General features: G+C 40.4%; 1 protein-coding gene across 3 annotated transcripts; it reads right to left on the minus strand.

Annotated features, from left to right (window-relative positions):
* Positions 1-654: 654 nt before the first annotated feature.
* ATG4C (autophagy related 4C cysteine peptidase) lies at positions 655-22300 on the minus strand. Of its 3 annotated transcripts, none has more exons than XM_064664999.1 (12): positions 22162-22300; positions 21827-21918; positions 19574-19701; positions 18671-18754; positions 17781-18014; positions 14665-14995; positions 12709-12779; positions 11667-11803; positions 8465-8543; positions 7726-7802; positions 4249-4368; positions 655-1831 (listed from the first exon to the last, which is right to left on the minus strand). In XM_064664999.1, exons 3-12 carry the CDS (start codon positions 19647-19649, stop codon positions 1661-1663), a joined length of 1380 nt encoding a protein of 459 aa, XP_064521069.1. In that variant the 5' UTR covers positions 19650-19701; positions 21827-21918; positions 22162-22300; the 3' UTR covers positions 655-1660. The 3 variants fall into 3 exon arrangements, with proteins under 3 accessions (XP_064521069.1, XP_064521067.1, XP_064521068.1); XM_064664997.1 differs by having other exon boundaries at positions 19574-19704; XM_064664998.1 differs by lacking the exons at positions 21827-21918; positions 22162-22300 and adding an exon at positions 20937-21152 and having other exon boundaries at positions 19574-19704.
* Between the last annotated feature and the right edge of the window lie 84 nt (positions 22301-22384).

Genomic DNA, 22384 nt, shown 5'->3' on the forward strand with positions numbered 1-22384 from the left:
AATTTCCTGGCCACTGTCACCCAAAGGAACCACTCAGAGGGTTTGCATTGTTTTTGCTAAAGCTACATTACCTTGTGCTCCACTAACCAGGAATTTCCTCTTTTTAGTTCTCACTGACATTCACAATTCTCCTCATCTTGACATCTAAATTTCATAAATACGTTGTTTACTCCCTCTTCTGGGCTATTAATGGAAAATATTAAGATCAAGCCAAACATCCTCACACACAGCTTAGAAAAAGTAATATTATTCTAATTATTAGTAGGATTCAGCAGTGCAGAGGTTACTAATTTAGACAAATGTTATGTGGGGTTTTTTTAAACTTGAAAACAAGTGAACACAATCTCATCTTGGCTTTTTGGAGTATTAATTAACACTGTTAATGCACACACAGATACAGACCTGATTTAGTTCTGCCTGAAATCATACAAGGTGCTTTAATGAACACATGTGATGCTTATTATTTGAATCAGCAACACTTGTGCCTCTGTGCCTGAACAGCACTTAGAACACGTAACATCTGGTTTACAACACAACAATAAAATCTGCCTTTATTGCAAATAAACAGAGTATTCACACCTTACAATATTGTTTTAGATGCAGGATTATACTCCCTCTTAGAGGATCTAATATTAATATAAAAGGCACATGCACTTCATGTTTCCACACCTTTTTTATTTCCTAAGCAGCGTTAATATGTCTCTTAAATATTGCATTTACTTTGTTAAAACATTAAACTATTTCTGTACATTTGTTTGCAATCTGAGAACACACACCATCAAGTAATCATTTGTACAGTAACAACACGTATCAAAACAAAAAAATCATAATCACAGCCCAGAATTTCTCACATCCACCCCCCTTTGCTTTGATTTAAAAGCTGCACTAGTAGGAGAAGCCTCACCATTATGGTAGTTGAAACAGGAAACAAACACTGCTCTCCTCTAATAATTGTCTGGAGCTTCTTTGATTGGTTGCAGTTAATATTAATAGTATAACCTTTAAAAATTGTGGGGAAAGGTAATACTTTATCTTCTCTCCTCATATTAAGGCTCCAAAGCAAGCTTAATGAGAAACCATTAGAAAATCATACTGCTAAATAGTACCTTAACTCACAATTCAGCCTATATAATTATGTCAGGATTGCAGCTGACAGTGACTCCCGATCCATCAGCCTCACCTTTCCTGCATGGAGCTGCGCAGGATGCCTCAGGATGGCAGCAGGAACTCCTGCTGGGGCAACCCAGGGGAGACTTGGACCCCTCCCACAGGATACAACTCCACTTCTGCTTACAAACAGGAATAACATGGTCTCCAAACCTCTGGATATGCATCCAAAACCCACCAGGACTTGGCCTGGACTGAAGGACATGAGGGCCACAGGGTGGGATTTAGGGAATAGCCAAGGTTTTTAAGAGGGGAAGCCCAGGCTCACCTCAGCACACCTCGTTCTGAGCAAAGAGTGAGCAAAACTAATCAGTACATACATTAGTAAATGACATTTTAAAGACAATTAACATATAAAACATTATCATTTTTATGAAAATAGACCAATTTGACCCAAGCTTGCCTTTCTGGGGGAGGAGGACATGTACATTTTTATCTTTTAAAAGGCAAGTGTTCTCCTGGACAGCTGCCGATAATCTCACGGAAAACGTCCTTAAAGCAAGACAAACTCCTCTGTACTAAATCTTTTTAATCTCTTCTTTTCATCCTCAGAGAAAAGGTCATTTTCTTCATGGAGTGGACTAGAAGCAAAGTCATAGTCTTTAGAATGACCCTTGACAAAAGTAAACAAGGGATATTTCTCCTTGGATGAAGATTTCAGCATCTACAATGTAAAACACAAACCCCAAAAAATGTTAATTGAAATTAAGAAATTCAGTAAGTAGTGATATGTCTCTGATGATGACCGCAAAGTAAAAAATGCATTGCTTAAAACAGAAGCATTGCACCATCTAAACATCTTCTCCTCCTATTAGACAAACATTTACTTCCATTTCTTCTTCAGGCCTAACCCTGTATTTTGTTCCTCACAGATCACCTGTACCTGCTGTTTGATTCAGTGCAAGAAAGATAAAGATAAAAAAGATAAAAGATAGAAGATAAAACCCTCTACAAAATAGTTAATGGCCACAAGACTCTCCTCAAGCACAGGTATGAATTCTGCAGCAACTAAGCACCTTGGGGAGGTGTTTTTATTGTAGGATCAGCACATACAATAATCAATGTTTTTATTCAAAGTTCAAACACATACCCCCATGTAAATAAGCCAGTCAGGAGCATGTGGCTCAAACCAGATTCATGACAGTCACAGGCTGAGGGAACCAGGGTGCCCAAAATCTACATTTATAAAGAAGAAAACTGAGCATGGAGAAAGCAGGTGGTGGTGAATGCTAAATACTGAAACAGACCAGCAAAACACCCTTAATAGCGGATAAAAACTGGCCAAATACTAAAAGACAACTCAGCCTTTCAGGGTGTTTTGTCCACTGATTTATTTTTTAGTTTGTTTCAATTTTTCCTACCTGCTTTAAAAAAACAGCCCAGTGCTGCAGTGACATGCAGAACTACATCACTCTAGAGATACACCTGAGTGGAACTAAAAATCACTGCACATGATTTCATGAGAATAACCCATCTAAAACAGTAAAAAACCTCCTACAAAGATCTTCAAAACTATTTATAAAATGGCAGTCAAGGATTGAGTGGATATTTTTAAAAAAAGAATTAAAAAAATTAATCAGAACAAAATCCTTCGTTTTTACTGTGATCTGAAGTTTTTTACTTTATTCTTCTCTATTTTAATTGAATTTAGCTGCTGTAATGTTTGGAAGAGTACACTCATCCCAAAGCTTCATCCCAGTGCCCAATCCACCAAGGCACCTTCAATGATGGTCCCTCCAAACAAGGGTAGAAACACACCTGTGGTTCCACTGCCTTGTCTGTGCTCAGCTTTCCATGAAACTTCCTTTTCCACAGGAAGTCTCTCCATGTGCTACAGGAGGCGATGAAACACTAAGTACAGAACATGAATTGGGCAGGGAAACGCCCAAATGAGAGCTGAGGGGACCAGGTTCAGACTCCTGGAACTGTCACCAAGGCACACCTCACCAGAGAGCACAGAGAACCTGAAACTCTGAAGAACGTGCAGAAATCATCACAGTGGTAACTAAAGAAGTTTATTGATAAACATGAATATTTTTAGTTCTCCAGTGTTAGACTGTCACTGTTGTTGCCACAACAATTAATTCTGAACTGAATCCTCCATCAGTCCAGTTCCTGGGAAAACCTCTCATTTGTGCTAAGAACCTGAGCAGATGCAGCTGTATAACAATCCCAAGAAATTATTCACTTCTACTTCTTTAAATCTATTTTCTACCTCTCTGGGTAAGAACCAAAGAAACAACTTCAGCATAATTCAATACCTACTGAAGATTATAAACACTATTAAGTTTAAAAAAATGCCTTTTTGGCTCTAGTACTAAGACCAGTTAATGGGACATTCCAAATGCTGTACAAACATTAAGTCCTTGTGCTGCTGTGATAACTGCTGTGGTTGATATTGTGCCCATCTTCTGCTGCTGCATCCTTTTCACAGACTAGTTTTAAAATCACCACATTTTTTTGCTGCCGCAGCTCAGAAAACAAATGATGCTGCATTTCAATCCCTCACATAGTGTAATAATCAAGGAGGAAAAAAGTTAATTACATTTGGACTTAAATTAAGCTATACCAGTGTTTTTCCAGGATCAGACAGGTTTGATGGGTGATCCCTGCTCCACAGACCTCAAACTATGTTTCCAAACCATCCCCATACTGCCCTTAAATGCCATCAGAAACAGCACTTGAGCTAACCAGGAATAATACACTATTTGGGCTGGATCAAATACTGCCATTTCCAACCCAATCCCTCCCGAGGAACGGGCTGCCTCCTCACATCCCTCCCGGGCTGGGGCATCCCTCCTCGGCAGGGCTGGCTCGGGAACATTCCCACTTCACGAGTGCCACCTCGTGGGCCCCTCCTGCCGCGGTTCCAGCAGCAGCTCCCATGGAAACCCCCAGCTCTGCCCAGCTTTTACATGTGGTAAAATCAGAGGGAATGAAAAACAATCCACATTTCTGGATAAAAGCAGCAATAAATATCACAGAAAGAATTATGTCTACTTAGAAGAGAGAAACTGATTCTCTTCCCTTCCCCACACACCATCGTGGCTGAGGAAGTGATTTGGGAACCCGGACACCTACCTTGGTGATTTCTTCAGAAGCCTTCTCAAAGTCCTGCACAGTCCTACAGTAAAATCCTATTGTGCAGCTCGGATCCATTTTTTTGAATGACATCTTTTTGGGAGAAGGACAATGGAATGACTGCAAGTTTCAAGATTAAAAAACATGAAATACATGGTTACAGTCGAGAATGGCACAGACCAATGCATTTACTTTCCCCTTTCCAACAGCTTAACATCCAATTCCCTGCATCACCTGAATTAAATCCCAGCACACACTTTTGAAGTCATTTCTTCCACCCCCCAAACATTCAAGTAATTCCACTCTTCCCCAGACACATAAAACCTCCTGCTGTTTACGCTGCATTCCCCAAACTTGCTCACACCATCAGGTTAGTTTGGAATCTGTCAAAGGTCTGCTGCTCCCAGCAATACTTTATGAATATTCCCAAGGCAGAGGAGGTGAGTGCTCTTCTGCAAATTGAATTTGTAACAGCTTTTGCACTATCTTACTGCTTTACTACCACCGCCCAGTGCCCCTTTCCCTCCCCCAGCCTCTATAAAAGAGACATAATGGAATAAACCAACCTCATGCATTTTCCTTCAGTAAATGAAATGGGTTCAGAAACTCACAAAACCCACAAAAGCAAAACCATATTACAATGATCCACAAGTAGGGAAAAGCCAAACAACATGCCCTGCTTTACAAATGGGTTTTTCCTAACGTGAAATCTCTTTCCACGACAGATGATGCTTTGACAGTGCTGGGAACTATCAGCAGCCATGCTGTAAGAAAAAACAAACAGACACAAAACTCCCTTCCCCATTCTGCTCCTCATTCAGTTTATCAGATAAAAAAAAAATCAGTCTATCCTATCTACCCTGATTCTGTGGGTGTTTATTACAGGAGCTGTAGTTTTGGTGAAGCTCATTGTCCAGTGACTGAAATTATTTCATCACCTGCTCTCAGAGGTAACCAGTCCCCTTTATTCTGCCTCTCATCCCACCATCCTTCCTCCACCGAATCCCCTGATCCAGCTTCTCCACAACACACGGATCCTGCCGGGCTCAAACGCTGAGTCTGGGTTCCAGGAACTTCCCCCAGTGACCAATATTCTCCAGGGAAGGCTCTGTGCTGTTCCCTTTCCCATTCCCAGGGAAGCTGTGCGTGCTCAGGGCTGCTCTGGCAGAGCTGGATGGCACAGGACCAGGATAGGTCTGAACAAGTGGGACAGAGCGAGGCAGGGAGCTCTGACCAACACTGCTGGGTTCCCTCCCTAAAGGAGAACTAACAACTGCTACAATCTGATTGGGATACAGCACCAGCATCACAGTCTGTGTGTTAGAAACCCGTTTGATCCCTTTTTATGCCCACCAAAAGAGTCACCCCAGAGAAGACAGCACTGGTTACTGAATCTGAGTGTATCTGTAACAGCTTTACAGAACAAAGTATATTCCTTTTTCCTTGTGCTTACAAACCGAAAAGATATTTCTGCTAAACCTCTGCTAAAAAAATACATGCAAAGATAATTGGTACAATTTGTACAACACTGATTTTAGCCACTGTTTTTTCTCCCCATTGTTCAAATTTTCTGTATCTAAATTGTATTTTTAATATTAATTCCTGAGTCATCAAATGCATAAATCAAACCTTGCCTCAAACATCCCATTCCAGCAGCAGCCCTGTCCCTACAGTCAGGCTGCACTGTCAAGGCAGGAGGTTTAATGCTACACAAATCACTGCACAACAAAGAGAACTGGGGAGGCTTTTTTTTCCCCACTCCTCCAAACAAATGGATGCTGGAAGCCAATACAGAGTGGATTGATTTCCAACTTATTCTGGACAATTTGTCAATTTTGAAAATACTCCCTACAGATAAATCTAACAAGCAACTATCCACACTAAGAAAGCAATTTCTGTTTACTTTTGACATTTCTGGACAAAGATATAATACTATTAAATGCACCAAGCATTAAATTGCAATCTATTTCCCGTCTGCAGGAAGCATTAGGATGCGACCAAGCCCAGTTGGCAGCTCACATACCTTCAAAATACAGTTTAAAACCTTATTATTATTTGGAAGTTCATATTAATGCCCGTCTGCAGCACAATCTGGAGGATGAGTCATGGCAACAGAGACCAAAAAGATGTGTATTTTTTGTAGCTTGGCCACTGAGCTACGGTGTGACCTTAAGGAAGTCACTTCAGCTCTGCTGCTTTTGTGCTATTCCCACCTTTTGTCTGGTTTCCCAATTAAACTGTAAAACCTTCAGAGAGGCACTGTAGTAAAACAGTTATTAGCATAAAGGGCCAAGGATCTGGGTTATCATCTCTGGCTGCTGCCACAGGGAAACAGGTAGAGCTGGGACTCACCAGCTCTTCCTCCAAACACCTCAGCAGGGTAAATCTAACAGCAGCTCTAAATACAACCAAACTTTCTGGCCAGGATATTTCCTAATACATTTTGCTGCTGTGTTCATTTGCTTAATTCAGAACATTCTCATTTTCTAGAGAATCTTACACTTCTATACTATGCAACATGCTAATTAAAGCATTTTGTTAAGCATAAGTAGTGTTTGCTTTAAGTCAGCCCTAGGACTTGAATTAGCCCTGTGTAAGTCCTTTCAGATATCTATCTATAGATAGATGGATATATAGATAAAAGTACCTTTCCAAAATACTATTTGATGGTATTGTGTTTAAGGTATTAAGGTATTACGATCGTGCATATTCCTCTTCCTTATTTAATGCACTGTGTTATTTCTGAAGCTGTGTTTCCCCATTTAGGAGTTATTTCACTTCCCAGAACATGATGGCTTGAGGAGCAACTACTGATATCCAGATCCAGCTCTGCTCTGGAGCTGCTGTCTGAGCACAGACTGCTCCTACACTGAATCCAGAGCTGCTGGAATTTCCTGTGGAAGTTGGACACCAGACCAAGGAGGGTTTGTGTGGATGGCACTGAGGATTTCTGCTGTGAGTACTGGGGCTATTGAACACTCACTTGTAACTGATAATGTTTTCCCAGGGTACTTGTAAATTGAGTTCTCTAATAACCTCCTTTAGCTCTATTTCCAGGTTCCTACTATTGAATACCACAGTGATTCTCTCCATGATGCTGATTGCAATTTGAATTGAAAAAAAAATAAAATAAATAAAATGACCAAAAAGACAAACTAACCAACTCCAAATTTAAATAGGCTTAAGATCTATGAATATGATGTAAAATTACTTAAGTGAAGTGATCATCTATTTTTGAGATTCTCTGATCACTAAAAAGAAAACAGATGAAGATTAATGAAGTAAAAATTAAAACCCCATACTGAGATTTAACCTCTGGTCATTTTTGTTGATTATAGGCCTATAAAGAAGGGCAGGACACTGATAAATAACATGTAACTGTAAAACCATAAAGCTGCAGCTAGCTAGAACATCTCTAAATAATTAGTGTTTGATTCATATGGGAAGAAAACAGTGCCAGGTCTATATCCACAGTACCTCAAGAGGGAAATCCTTTATGCTGACATCTACAAAAGATTGGCAGTAATGAGGATCCATGTAAATCAAACTGTCATCTACAAGGACAAAACAGAAGACAAGTAATTCAAAAAACACCTTATTATTACACTGCTTACAATCCAATTTCTATGCAGAACAGCTGGAAAAAAAGCCAGCAAGTAACTGCTTGCCAGGCTGATACTCATTGACTGAAGCATTGGTTTTTGCAGGACAGATTAACTTTTGCATAATCAAATATGCTTGTATAAGCAGAATTTTTATAAAGTGATGAAACTGTCATTTAATTTTTGGTGATAAAATTACTTTTACAAACACACAATTATATTCTGGAGTTTGCGTATGAAAAATGTATCGCGCTGCTTCATCCTGACAGGGAGAATATATTGCTTGTCATTTAGGCATCAACTAACACCACTTAAAGCAGGGAAGAGCAAATAGGTAAATAAGAACTGCCAGGTAGGAACAGCAAACGCTCCTCAAGTTTGGTGAAACAGATAAATTATGCCTTGTTTATGCAACAACGGAAATTAAATGTACATTTTAGAGAATCCAATTACTCTGTGGGGTAAATGACAAATGGCTGGACTTGGGGAGATGTGATGAATTAATAAGGTACTCATTTTGCTATTTTAATCATGCTATTTCCCACTGGTTTGATATTAACTTCCTAACTCAGAGAAAAAACTATTGAAGAGACATAACACATTAAAACACTAACCTTGGAATCCAGCAAAGTAATACGACTGCTTGGGTCTGCCACCAATAATTCCAACACAGTACTCCAGGCTCAAAATTCCCTACAAGAAGAAGATTAAATCATTAGGACAGTGTTAAACAGAGTAAGTATTAAACTGAAATATTTGCTCTTTACTTGTTTTAGGCAAATAATTCATTTTCTTTTTTTTTTAAAGACTGACTCCATGACTTTCTAGGGCTTGACCAAAGTGAAAACACATACCAGATATTCCAGAGAAAGCTCTCCCTTTCCATGAGATGCCCACACATTGAGAGAATAGGCAGTATTATTTTGGGGGAGGAGATAAAACATAATGTCGTACAAATTGAGCACAACTTGCTTAGTCAAAATATACCCAAGTATTGAGATTTACAGCTTTCATAAACATTTACATTCTGGGGCCCTGGGGACTCTTCTTTTTGCATTCAAATGGACAAGTCTGGCCTGAGTATCAACTTCTACATCAAATGCCAGTTGGAGCAAGACTAATTACAAGATCCAGCTCTAAAAACAGCCGCTCAAAATCCGAGGAGGAGAGACAAACACACAACAGACAGGCCCCATAAATCTCTCTGGATGTTGCCTGTGAGGGCAGAGGAACCAGAACCATCTGTAGTAGCACCTTTGGGAAAGGGACAATACAAATACACCTAATTTAAAGGGGTGAAATACAGGAATTGTTTTAGTCTGGAGATGAAAAGAAAGGAATAGACTCCTCCACCCATGGCAAAACCAGGAGCCACTAAGGACCGAAAGGGCTGGGGTCTCAACCATGGGCTACAGTATTTCTGCTCATCCAGGCTGAAAGGGGTTGGGATCAACTGAGCAGACTTATTACTTAATAAAATGCTGGTTTTATGGATATACTTGCTAGTGCTGGGGAGAAGGATTTACCTGTAGACAACAGTTTTGCCAAGCTGAGAACATTTCTACAGTTTAACTGACCAAAATTCCTCTATCCCCACAAGCTCTGGATGCAGGCACGGGCAACAGAATCCAAGGAAAACACCCCTGGTCGTTTTTCTATCACAAGGAATGGATGAAGGGACAGAGGACTTTCCTCCCTCTCCCTTCAAATAATCCTACTCTTCTCACTTTCATGAGGTTCATCAGAATTGTTGTGACTCTTCAGTCTTGGCTTAGCACAGTTCTCCATCAGTTACCCCACATTCTTCCATCAGTTATCCTACTAACTCCAGCAGGAGCTGCGTTTCGCCAACACTGAGCACTTAGGAAAGCTGAGCCCAACTGTCCCCATGCCAGTGAAGCCCACAACTATTAAATACTCTGAAAACTGGACAGCCTTTCAATGTCCATAAATCACAGTGGGTTGGTTTCTTGTGGCACTGGCAAGTGTTGGGGCCAAAAACTCGGATGCTGGCCCGAACCGGGAACACAATCCAGAGGACTGTCAGCTGAGGCACAGGAGATCTTCATTAACTGGCAGACACACCTCAATCCTCTCCTCTAAGAGATCAACCATTCAAAGCAAAACCATCACATTATCATTGTCTAAGTGGGGAACATTTCTCTCAACAAAAAGATTGTTATTTTTGTATTATGAACACCAAAGCTTCTCAAGATGAAATTTGCCCTGCTTAGACAATGATCAAGTCACTTAAAAACCTCATCTGAGATGCTACAGAGTCAAATTCAGGATGGTTTATATGGGTTAAAAAAGTGATGCTTATTTAAAATACAAATGAGAAGCTTTCTTAGAAAATTTATTTAAAATACGAATGAGAAGGTTTTCTTAGAAAATGCTCCTTGAGGGCTGAGAATGACAGAACATTCAGGCAGATCAGAGGCAAAGGCTTGAACAGCCAAGGAGGCACATCCTTTGCCAGTGGAACAGAGAGGAGCAAAGCCAGCCAGAGTAATGGATAACTGCTTCATCTATGGGAAGCTTCTTGTAAAAGTGAATTATAAAAAATTTATCAATTTTCATCCATAAATATAAAATCCTTTGTAGAAATTACCTCTCATGCTACATTCTAAAATCTGCATTTTTAACTTAAATTCAGACTCCAAGAAATTCAGTCACTTCTTGTGACCAGTCAAGGCAGAGACTGGAGTGACTAATTCATGCAATTGAAAGCCCTCTTATCACAGCCTCCATCAGCTTGCAAAGGGCAGGAAGAGGCCTGGGAAGTGACAGCAGGAATCACACAGTGAACCAGCTGTACTGGCTAAAACTAAATCTTTTCCAAAACCAACTGCCTGAAAATACAAGGAAAATAATCAGGAAAGAATAACAATTTAAGTTCATCACTTAAAAGGCTCCGCTCGTCTGTCTTCCTATGCCAGTAAAAACCAAATGTTTTCCTGAAATTTTACAGTGAAGAGACAGTCACAAAAAAATAATGTTACAGACTCAGCTTTCACTCTTGCTACCGCATTGTGGCATTTTAAAAATGAAAACAAGAATTTAAAGACAGATAAAAAGCACTATAGAAAATGAAATAAAAGCAGCAGGGCTAAGAGAACAAGATCTTCCCCTAGAGAAACAAGAGGCAGGACTGCAGCACATCCTCAGGTGTCAGCAGAACCCCTGTTGGAAAAGAAAGGACAGCCCAGACCTTCCTCCCCTCTGCTTTCTCCTTCAGTTTTACTTGTTTCCGGTTCATTTTTATTTGTGGTAACTGTTCGCTACTCCTGGATTGCTGCCCTCAAACATTCATCGAGATAGTGAGAAAATACTTGAACAGTGACTAGAGATATCACGTAACTCCAACCCCTCTCTTCAGGGGAAGAAAAAGACACAAGAAAACGTGAAGAACAGACAAGCAACAACTAAACCATTTGATATTTAAGAAAATAAGAAGCAGACTAAGGGCTTGAGTATATTTATATTTTAAAACACTGCCTGATCCTTAGTTACATATGCTATTAGAGTCGTGCTATATTAAATTACCATTTGTAATTTGAGCCACTGCATTAATGTCTTTCCAGGCAGTGCTGCAGGAGCAGGACAGTTATCACTGCTTTACCAAGGGACATCATGTGCTCTGCAATTATGTCTGATCTTGTAATAGGGAAATTTAAAATCTGTAAAGTCAAACTTTACAACCTTCAACTGTAAAATCCCCACCACACGTTTAATGGGGAGAATTACCATCGTGGAGCTGCTTTTCATATCCCCTTGTGCTACTCTTTGAAAAATGATTGAACTCTCATTTCATACCTTTACAAACTCCAAGTAGTCTGTGTTTGTTCTCTCTCCACCGAGTCTCACAGGAACTAATATAATTACAGCTTTTGTGCCTGCTTTTCCAGAATCCATGAAAGAACATTGTCTGTCAATGACATCGGAGCTGTAGACTGAAAGGAGACACATGAAAATACTCAAATTTCAAATACAACCTCCAGTTTTAGAGACACACCTACAACAAGGTGTCACAAAGTCTGACAAAATAAAACTGCAGCCCTTCCAAATCTTCCTGTGCTCCTGAAACACAACCCTGGCTGAGTTTGATCAAAACCAGTGTTATATCTCCTCATTTTCAGGAGTATTTTGTAGAATGGTCATTGCTGCTGCTAAGTTACATTGCCAAGGAAATGCAGAAGGGTAGGTTAGGAGGAAGGCAATAAATACTTATTCACTGCATATAAACCTCTAAAAGGAATAATTAAAACTTGAAAGCCTACAACTAACAGAAACATCTGCACGTTATAGGAAAAAAGGTAATAACTGATTTTAATCAATACTCAAGTTCACTGCCTAAAGTTAACACAACACAGTCATTGAAAATGAGGGTAAAAACTTAATGCTGTGTTATTGCTTATTCCTCAAAAACTGAGAGAGATGGAAAAATCATCCCAGGACAAAAAAGGGAAAAATTAATAGAATTTTAAGTTTCACTGTCTTTGAAAGTCACGTGAGACTGGTTTGATTGAACAGTGTATGTTCAAACAGACATTCCCCAGGGATGTGAGTCCTGTCTGCCCTATCCTGGGCTCAGTTCTGACATAACCAAACTTGTGGCAGCTGAACTTGGCTCCTGAAGGAACACATTGTGCTTGGATTTGAGACTGTAAGATACCAAACAAGGAAGATACAAAGAGAATCTCCATATATCAAGAACCCCTTTGTCTACATAATCTCAATTTTGTGGACCCATCTTTTAGTTTTAATTTTCCTTTAGAGTTCTATTGTTAAGTACTTACTGAAAGGCACAAAAAGCATCTAAAATGTTTGCAAAAATCCACAAAATCACAACATTTACCTGTACAGTCCTGAGCAACATAGACTGTTACTCCTTGCAGCTCAGGGTCTTTTGCTTCTTCAACAGCTTTTCTAAGTGGAAACACAAACTATTTAATTAATCTCTCATTTAAAAAAATAAACAGCAAATAAACATAACATCTTTTTTTTAGAAAGAGGTTGGGTTTAATTGTTTGGTAAAGGGTTTTTTGGTTTGTTTTTTTTTGGAGGGGGGTGTTGTTTTGTTTAATTCAAGATACCTCCCCTTCCTGATAAATACAGGTGGAGGGTGGGGGTTTTTATTTGTTTTTAAACACTGGATACCAAGTTCCAGTGTACATGGCAACATGTTTTACCCAAGCAAAGATGACAATGAAACAATGAAAACCACAAAAAAAAGCCCCCAATCCCACATTAACTTAGAATGGAATTCCTATTCACTACCTCATTTCTTTCTGTTTATAGCAATCTTTTGTCATGTATATTGATGATAAAGGCTAAGTTTGTTGACAAAAATATTATTTTCATCTCTTTCTTTGACCTCACTTCATGTAACCAGCCACAAATTAGTACCTGGTGTCTATGGAAATAAAGACTAGACACAAAAAGCTGTAGGGTTTCACCAAAACTTTGAAAAATAGAATTACAATATTAGGCTCTCCTCAGGAGAATAAGTGTAATGGGCCTAAAAGCTAAAAGAAAATATATGTTGATAATCAGAACCATGGCCATCAATCAAGGACAACATTTGTAAAGAAATGAACCCGTTCAAAATAGAAGATGAGCCTTTGACTTCAACATACACTTGCATTAAATGGTCACTATCCCTTTATTTCACACTATATTTTGAGGAATCTTTTAATACAGTCATTCCCAAGTTATGAGGGAGCTGTACATTGTTAGTGCTGCTGTAAGAGAGAAAGATCCAGGAAAGGAAACCTTTGCAGGGCTGGAAATCACCACTGGGGTTGTGGTGAGTGTAATTCTGCACCAAATCCCCCCCTGCTCCCATTAGGGAAATAGAGAATTTCATAGGTAAATTATTAAAGCAAGCAAAAAGAATTCTGACAGCTCCCGTCACCAGAAAAAAGCAGAATAAAACATATTAATAGTGCTGAACTCCTACACCCCTGTATGAATCTGCAGGTATGACACATATACACCTCATTATGTCAGTTCAGCTGCACTTCCAATTAACATAATTGTACACTAAATATTAAATTTTTCTCTTTATATATATATATATATAAGTATGCACATATAAACGTATGAACTTTGACTTCTGCTGCTTAAATGACTTAGTAGTGGTTCAGTTTATGGGTAAACTGGAACCCACTAAGAAAATAAGAATATAAGACTATAAAAAACCCCCAAAATATTCAAAGAAATGGCACATCGAGGCACACAGTATAGAGAAATTTGACTTTCGACTTTTTTTTTATCCACGCTGAATGTCACAGACCCTTTACTTTTACTGGGATATAATTACAATATTAATAGTCCCATACATTTACAGTTTCACAAGAATTTGATGTGTGCAAAGAAATGCTGAAAACATCAATTTTAGCTCTGACATTTCATTACACTATCAGTACATTACAGCCCCCAGGTTACAGTATAAAAAAAAAAGACCCTCTAATGTTATGCATGTTCCAAGGTTGAAAGAGTGGTTAGTTTTTAGAACATTTCATTAAATGCAGCTCTACTGAAAAGGTTTGTGAGAGATACTTGGGATTGTACAGGAAAACAGGAATGTTGCCTTTTTTCCTGAAATAAGATTGATAAAAGCTCAGCAGTAGGTGCAGGGACTGAATGCTATTTCCCTACCTGCCTCTGGAAAATCTCTGGAATTGTTTCTAATATGGGCATTTTACAAAGCCAATAATGACCAGTTTGATGCTCAACTAGGCTGAAGTAATCTCAGGACAGCCTGAAATGCTTCTCTGTGACGTAACAAAGAATAAAGGTATTTTTTTACCTCAAAATGTGAGCGACGACGGCCGGGCCGTACCAATCCCCCGCCATTTTCCCGGACTTCTTCCCATATTCTATCAACTGGTGCAGGCCAAAAGCTGCCGGTGGGGAGTCACCAAACCAAGAGATTATTTTTCTGTGATAAGCTTCGTTTCTCCTCTCGTTGACATCCCAGCTCCTCCTTGTGCCCCGCTGGGGCTGTGCCTGTGGCAGGATCTTGGGGTCCCTCTCTGCCGTGAGCGACGCCTCGAAGGACGCCGTGAGCTTCCGCACCGTGTGGGACGTCCAGGACTCCGAGTCCGAGTCCATGTCCAGCGCCTCCGGCCACACCCAGGCTGCAGCAAGGAAAGCAAGGTTAATCAGGCTTAATATTAACTTTCTGCTATATTAAGCAAAGCACTTCCCTTTGTTCTCCACGCTCTTTAAAGCAATACTATGTATTTTACCCTCTGAGCTGCAAATGTTGCTGTTGAAACGTAAACAAAGAATTCCAGCAGAGTAGTTTCAGTAATTCTGGTTTCCTTTTATTTTCTGCTGAATGACAGGTGAAATATAATAACCCAGTTGTTGTTAGGAGTTTTTGTTATCTGATACTCCACCATCCCAGTCAGCTGAATAAACAAGAGATACTTGATTACAAGACACAGGTCAGAACTCTCTTACATATTAAAAATATGAACATTAGCTATTCAGTACTATTCAAAAAGAGAATCACAGAATCAACTAGGTTGGCGAAGAGCTCTGAGATCATCAAGCCCAACCTTTGACCTGACACCACCTTGTCTACTAGACCATGGCACCAAGTGCCACATCCAGTCTCTTCTTAAACACCTCCAGGGACAGTGACTCCACCACCTCCCTGGGCAGCCCCTTCCAACCTTTTATCCACGTCAAAAAAGAAGTTTCAAAAGCTGGTTTTAATTCTTCTGGTTTGTCAGTTATTAAAAAAGAAAAACAAGCAAACCTGAGAAATCATTGATGTAAAAACAAACACTTCTTCCTGGCAAAATGTCCAAGCAGATCAGAAGGAAAATAGGCAGGATTTCTTCGTTCACTAAATTTGTGATTTTGGATTACAAGACAAACTTGTTTAAATGCTATTCAGCACAGTATCTAGAGCCTGCATTTTTAGCTGAAGGTTTCTCTAAGGATGCATCCTACACAGCATTCCTCCCATAGCAAAATGGGGTTCAGGAGATCTAGGGAACAGTCAGATCCCTGGAATTCTCTCTCACAAGTTCAAACAACTACTTGTAACACATACCCAGGCACGTGTAGCTCAGTGTAACATCCTCACAGGATGTTCCTGCACTGTCAACTTCATCTTTCAGTCAGTGCCTTAAGCACAGGCATTTCAAAGTAAAACCTACCAGTGCCTTAATATTTAAAAGAAAACCTCCTTTACAACATCATTCAGCAATATCTGGAACATTCCACATGGCAGTGGAAGTCTAAGTATCTCGGCTAAAAACTGCAGGCAAGTTTTGCTTTGTAAGAGAAACAGCATCATTAAACCAGAATGAAAATAACTCTGGGAAAAGAGCAAACAGCCATGAAAAACTTTGTGTAAACACTTAAATATGTTTCCAGAGCTGCCCAGACCTCATAAAAAGCTTTTCAAAAGATAATTCACCAGCTGTCAGAAGACCAGGTGAGGAGCAAAGTAGTCCAGAAAGACCATCCATACTCCGTTTTCCTGTGCACTGGATTGCCACAGAATCACTTGCACTCTGGAATCACCCCATCACTTTCCAAATTAGGATGCATGGGGGACAGTGCAAGGAATTCTTTGGAACCATGGATTTTAAAGATAGAAACCTGGGGCTATTTTGTTTGGGGTTACTTCAGAACGAGCCATTACACACCCCTGCTCACAGGGAGTCTTCTGACCAGGTTCTGAATTTTTTCAAAGAGCATGTATAACAAAAGTGATATTTAAGGGATTTGTGTTCTCAGCAGAAGTATTTACATACATTTTGCTATCTGCAGTCAGTTGCAAGGGATAATAAATGTTTTGTGACTTAAATATCTCCAGCCAAAGGAACATTCAAGAAGACAACCCAACAGTTGTGCCCCGACACTGCTGAGAATGGGGACTTTGTGGTGCAGCTGGGTTGGGATCATGTTCACAGCTTACATCATATTTGCACAGTAAGTGCAAAGTATTATCAAAACAGGCTTTCAGAACCATCTTCTGCTGAAGTATTCCCGGGATCCCACAAAGGGCTGAGCAAACAATACACTGTGTTCTCTCTCACACACGCACGGGTGGTTCAGGCCCCACGTCCTGGATCGTTCTGACAACAACCAGTGGGGACAGAGGACATGGCTGAGTGTTTGAAAGGGGCAACGTGGGAGATTATGAAAGGAATTGGGAAGAGGATGGAAAGAAACTATGAGAACCTAAAATACCTCTCTGCAGGACATGGCTCATCCTGGAAGAACAGAGACGACCTGCACACTCAGCCTGTGACAGCAGAAAGTGTCCCATGACTCCTGAAGCTGCTTCATCTGGCTGGGACTGAGGGAGTGTTTTGGATAGACAATGGCAAGGAAAAATGGGAAGTTCCTCTCTAAGTACAGGGGGGGGAAGGGAGGAAATGACATAGTGACAATTTCCACACAGAGAATGATGTATTGAAGTTAGATTAGAATCCTTCCAGGAACTCAATATATTAATACTAGGAGAAATTCAATAACGTACAGCTTTAAAACTGATAGAAGATGATAAAAGAAACTGTTCACTTTTGCCATAGCCCACAGCTATGGTCTCTGCAACTCATTCCCACACCCTGAGTTCAAGAAATGACTGAGTTTCAAGGGAACTGGACATGTACAGGGATAAGGAGAATACCCAGGCAGAGGATCACAAAGTTTTTGCGATATTTTACTTCACAGTTGGATACTGGAAATACCACAGAAGCTTCCTTTGGTTCTCCCTTTTTCAGAATAGAAGGGTAGGACAAGCTCTATCACTGATGCAACGGGACAATTCCAACAGCAATGAGGATTCCAGAAGCAAAACCAGCTTGCACTTCAGGTTTGGGATAAACGGAGGCCATGGTGCTGTCACAGAACACCCGTGCTGATCCCACACACAGATCTTCCCCCATAACTCACCTCTCCCAAGAAAATGAAGCATAAGGCCCTGAGCCAGCAGCATCTGCCCAGTTCTCAGTGTGCAGCCCCAGCCACAGTCTGTGGTTAATGCAGACCCCTTTATCTGAGGGAATTCCTCTCTGTATGTCAGCCAGATTCTGGAAATAAAATCTTTACGGAACTCCTCAACATTTCCTGAAATCTCTGTGTTGATTTTATCAAAATTGGCCCCATCTGTAGAGAGCTCACCAGATTCTGGAAGGCAAAGCACAGTTTAAGTTATAACTTGGTATGGCACTTCTATTAGAAAGCAAGTAACAGATATACAATATTCAATTAGAAAACAGGGCAAATTTACAAAAAGTGACAATCACTTCAAATACAAGAAAGGAAAACTGGAAAGCAAATGTAACAGAAATGGGCCAGATGAAAAAAAAAAGGAAAAATAAAAGAAGAGCAATGCAGACATCACCATGCCAGTGGAATCACTGACCTGCAAGTAACTGCTTAATTCACCCAACCGTAAATGGTCAAATAGAGAGAGAGAGACTCAGAAAACCATACACTGGAAAATGATAATGAAGATGTTGGTGTAGTGACTCCTGGTACAGGTATTGTCCCCATTTCAACTAGGAGGTTTTTAGAAAAAAAATCTCAAATTGAAGGTAAATGAAGTAAAGTGCAAATTACAACACTAATATTCACAGAAAGAACAAGGTTTCAGTGCAAAATCTGAATAAATCAGGATGGGTGGCATTAGTGGTGGACATTTCCATGAGTATTTTCTAAGCTTTTCATATTTACATTTTGAATTTGGTCATTGCTAGTGACAGTCTTTCTAGAAGATTAAAAAATCATCCACAGACCTCCTGTTGAGTAAGACTAGAATAAGGGAAGTGCTCTGTACTCACCCTCAGTTTTGAAGTGGTAACATTTTCCCAGCAGAAAGACTGGAGAGTTTCTGCTGAAGTAAGTTTTTGTTTTCAACACCCAACCTAAAATAGATGCAAAACAAATACAAATTTGTGACTGAAGTATTCCAAAAAGCAATTGCTGATAGCATCTAGTTAAGCCAAAGGTAAACCTCTGAAAGAGGAATAAAACAAAAAAGTATTGAAACGGGGTTTTGGTCTCATAAAAAATTACATATAGGGTGCAATGGCTACTATTCCCCTTCAACCACGTGGTAGCCTTAAAGAAAGTAGAAAACAAAGTATCTTTTCATCTTGCCAGACATCTCCCAGGCTCAGTTATGAGAATTAACAAAATTTATCAGAAACCTGATGGTAAATCTGAGCAACCTCAGTTCTAAAGGGAAAGCAAAATAATCAAGGACAGATTAGTAAAGGGCACACTTGAAAATCTGGTTGTTCATAAATAAATTATTGATGTTCAGCTGTGGAAAAGGACATTACTCAAGGGTGTGAAGTAGATTCTTCAGTGGAGTTTGTATCTCGCACACTGTCCTATTTTTTCCAGAAAAGTACATTTAAAAATAAACTTTATGCAGATGATTCCATATTATCCCTGTTTAAAAGTCTATGCAAATCAAGCATCATTTACATAATGTATTTACTGTTTTCAAAGTAAGTAATTTAAAAAGAAATTATGCAAATCTATTTGAAAAATGAAAAGCTAATGAAGTTTTTTAGTCAGGCTGTTTACAGTATCAAAGAAAAAACTGTTTCAAAGGCCATATTGCAGTTTTATTATTAATTAGTTATGTTTCTGAATCATGATCCCATTCATGTCGACAAGAAACATTCCATTCCTTTCAATGGAGACAGGATCTTACCAGACACTGCTCCACTTACTGTATTTCATGTTGTGCCATGCAGACATAAACTTTGATTTTATCTTTTCTACTTCATCTGTCCCTGTGGCCTCCATATTCAAATCCTAGAGAAAAAGCCATCGCTGTCTTGTAAGGCTTTCAGTTCTGCTGCTGGAAAAACACAAAGATAAACACATCCATGGGCACAGCATCCCCCACTCAGGTACTTAAGCACAACATGGCCAGAAACAGCAATAAACTCTCAGAATCCTCCACTACCAGACACTGAGAAGCAATCCCACATTCCATGAATAAGTAATAAAATAATTTAATTCCAAAAACACACCAATAAAAGCACTACACAAAGCTAAATAAAATATAATGTTCTCCAACAGCTCTCCCTTGCACAGCAAACTGATGTAGAGCACATAACCTGTGCTGGCACACGAGCACACCCATTTTAATCAGCAGTGAGATGAAGATGCATCTCACTAAATAGAATAGATGCTGTTCTTTTCTGCTGAATACAATACAACAAGCACTTTTTGTCTTTCAAATGGGGCAGGTGGACTATGGAGGGAGTTCTGTCTCATTTTACCAGCTTTCTCAGAAACAGGGATAAAAGTAGTATATGTTCTGCCTATATTATTACCCATTTTGGTTGCTTTTAAGGTGAGATCTGCCCTTTCTGTAACAGGAAATTTGCTGTTAATTAACAGCTTCCTTCACCATGTGTATTCTGTCAGTGGTTTACTTTAAATTACTTGATACAGAAAGTTTTCTGGATGACATTTGGCAGCCCAAATCCTTGCACAGACAACTGAAAAATTAAGAGCTCTGGCCTCAACAGGAAGTCCTGATAACAGCAGAGGGTGACGTGAGCAAAAGTGAATTATCTCATCTAATTAATAAACTTGGGCCAGGGGACAACCTCTTTCCTTTAAAAGGAGAATCTAGAACTGTATTTACCTTTCTATGTGTTATTCCCCACTGAATTGGGATCAAAAGCAGGACACAGATAAACTGTGTCGCTTCTCTCCACTGGGAGCCCAGTTTAAGTAAAACCCAATCACTGGCAGTGTAATTGAAGAGAGGGTGAAGATGTCAGGGTGGCAATATCATCAGAGCCTGAAGGTGCTACACAGATCCACTGTTTCACTCTGCTGCCCAAGCCCTCTCTAGCATGTTTTCCCATTATTCCAATCATTATTTCACAAAAAATCTGGTTTTTGACAGAAAAAGAAGCAATGCCAGCTCACAAACGTGGGGGAAGTCTACATTTTTTTTGGTCAGTGAAAATAAGAAATGGCTTTCAACCCTGCTATGATTGGTCTTGAGTCAAGCCGAGATTGTGTAGGGGAGGGACAAAAAAGACAATTTCAAACTGGGTTTTAACTTCTTACCTTTTCTCCCCTCTTTTTTCTTTAGGTAGAAAAGGAAAGACTGCCTATATCATCAGCTCTAGATGGCAAAACCAGTAAGATGAACTTCTCCAGGGTGTGTGTTTGGTCCTGTCTGCCCCCACATGATCCATCAACAACAGTCATTTATGTAGAGGCCATTGATTGTCTTAAAAGCCAATTCCTATAAAAGCTTCCTTTGGCTTAAATTAGAAATGAAACAAACTCTACAGTTCCAAAAGCGCCTGAAGGTAAAATTATTTAAATGAGAAAGCTGCTCATTTTCCTCCAAAAGACAATGGTCAATGCAGTTACACTTCTTCCCTGGCATTATACTAAAGATGCAAAAAGGGCTTCCAAGAAGAACGGTAACACAAACCAGACACATTCCACTGGGAAAACACAGGCTCTTCCCATCAATAGAAGGCAGCATCAGTAGGAGTTCCACCAAAATTAATGGAACAGCATCAGGAGATGGTCCCAGGGAATAGAGACCCAAGCCCAAGGGGCACAAAATCATTAAATTATTAAATCTAAAGGCAATGCTTTCATACTGATAACTCTTGTAAGAAGTTATCTGAATACACATTCCCAGGACGATGTTCCCTCATGGAGCAGCAGGACATGCCTGTAATGGAAACACGAACTCCTGACCCCTCAGAGCCCCCCTTGCCCACCGTCCGAGGGGGGTGGTTTGTCAGCAGTGATGGAGAAACACCCCAAAACTCCCCAATAACAGGATTTGTTTTCATTAACAGCAGAAAAGCAACGCAACCTGCCCATGCAACCGCAATGGGAGATGAGATGAAATGAATGAAGCCTAAACGTGATAATTATGAAACGAATTATCTCTATTAATTAGGAATTAAGGCCCTTTTGCTTTGGATTTCTACCTGGGAAGAACCTTAACCAGCGGCAGCGACAGTCGGCGAAACCCACAGGGAAGAACGACGGCGAGGAATTCCCGGAGGTCATTTTTAAGGAGCTGCAAACACACATGAGGACAGTTAAAAACGATACTTTGAAGCTGCCGGGCGAAAAAAACAAACCAAAACAAACCCAGATTATTTTTTCCCCCCTTAAATCCTGCAGCAGCGACGGAACGCTTCACCCACGGAAGATTCACAGCCAAGTAGGAGCCCCTACACACCCCGACCCCACAGGACACATGCGAACCCGAGCCAGCACCGCGGAGGGTCCGTCCCGCCGCCCCCCGCCCTTCGCTCACCCCTCACGGAGCCGCCCCCGCCATCCCGGGGCCGCCCGGGGAGACAGCGGCCTCCCGGCGCTGCGCCTGCCGCGGCGGAGCGGCGCGGGAACTACAACTCCCGGCGGACACCGCGGCGGGGGCGCGGCGAGACGGCCCGTGCGGGGCGCGCGGGGCACGCTGGGAGTTGTAGTCCGGCAGGAGTGCGGCTGGGAGGCGGGAGGGAGGAAGAGGAGGGAATGAG

This window comes from Pseudopipra pipra, chromosome 9 (genome assembly GCF_036250125.1).
Source record: "Pseudopipra pipra isolate bDixPip1 chromosome 9, bDixPip1.hap1, whole genome shotgun sequence".
Taxonomy (NCBI): Eukaryota; Metazoa; Chordata; class Aves; order Passeriformes; family Pipridae; genus Pseudopipra; species Pseudopipra pipra.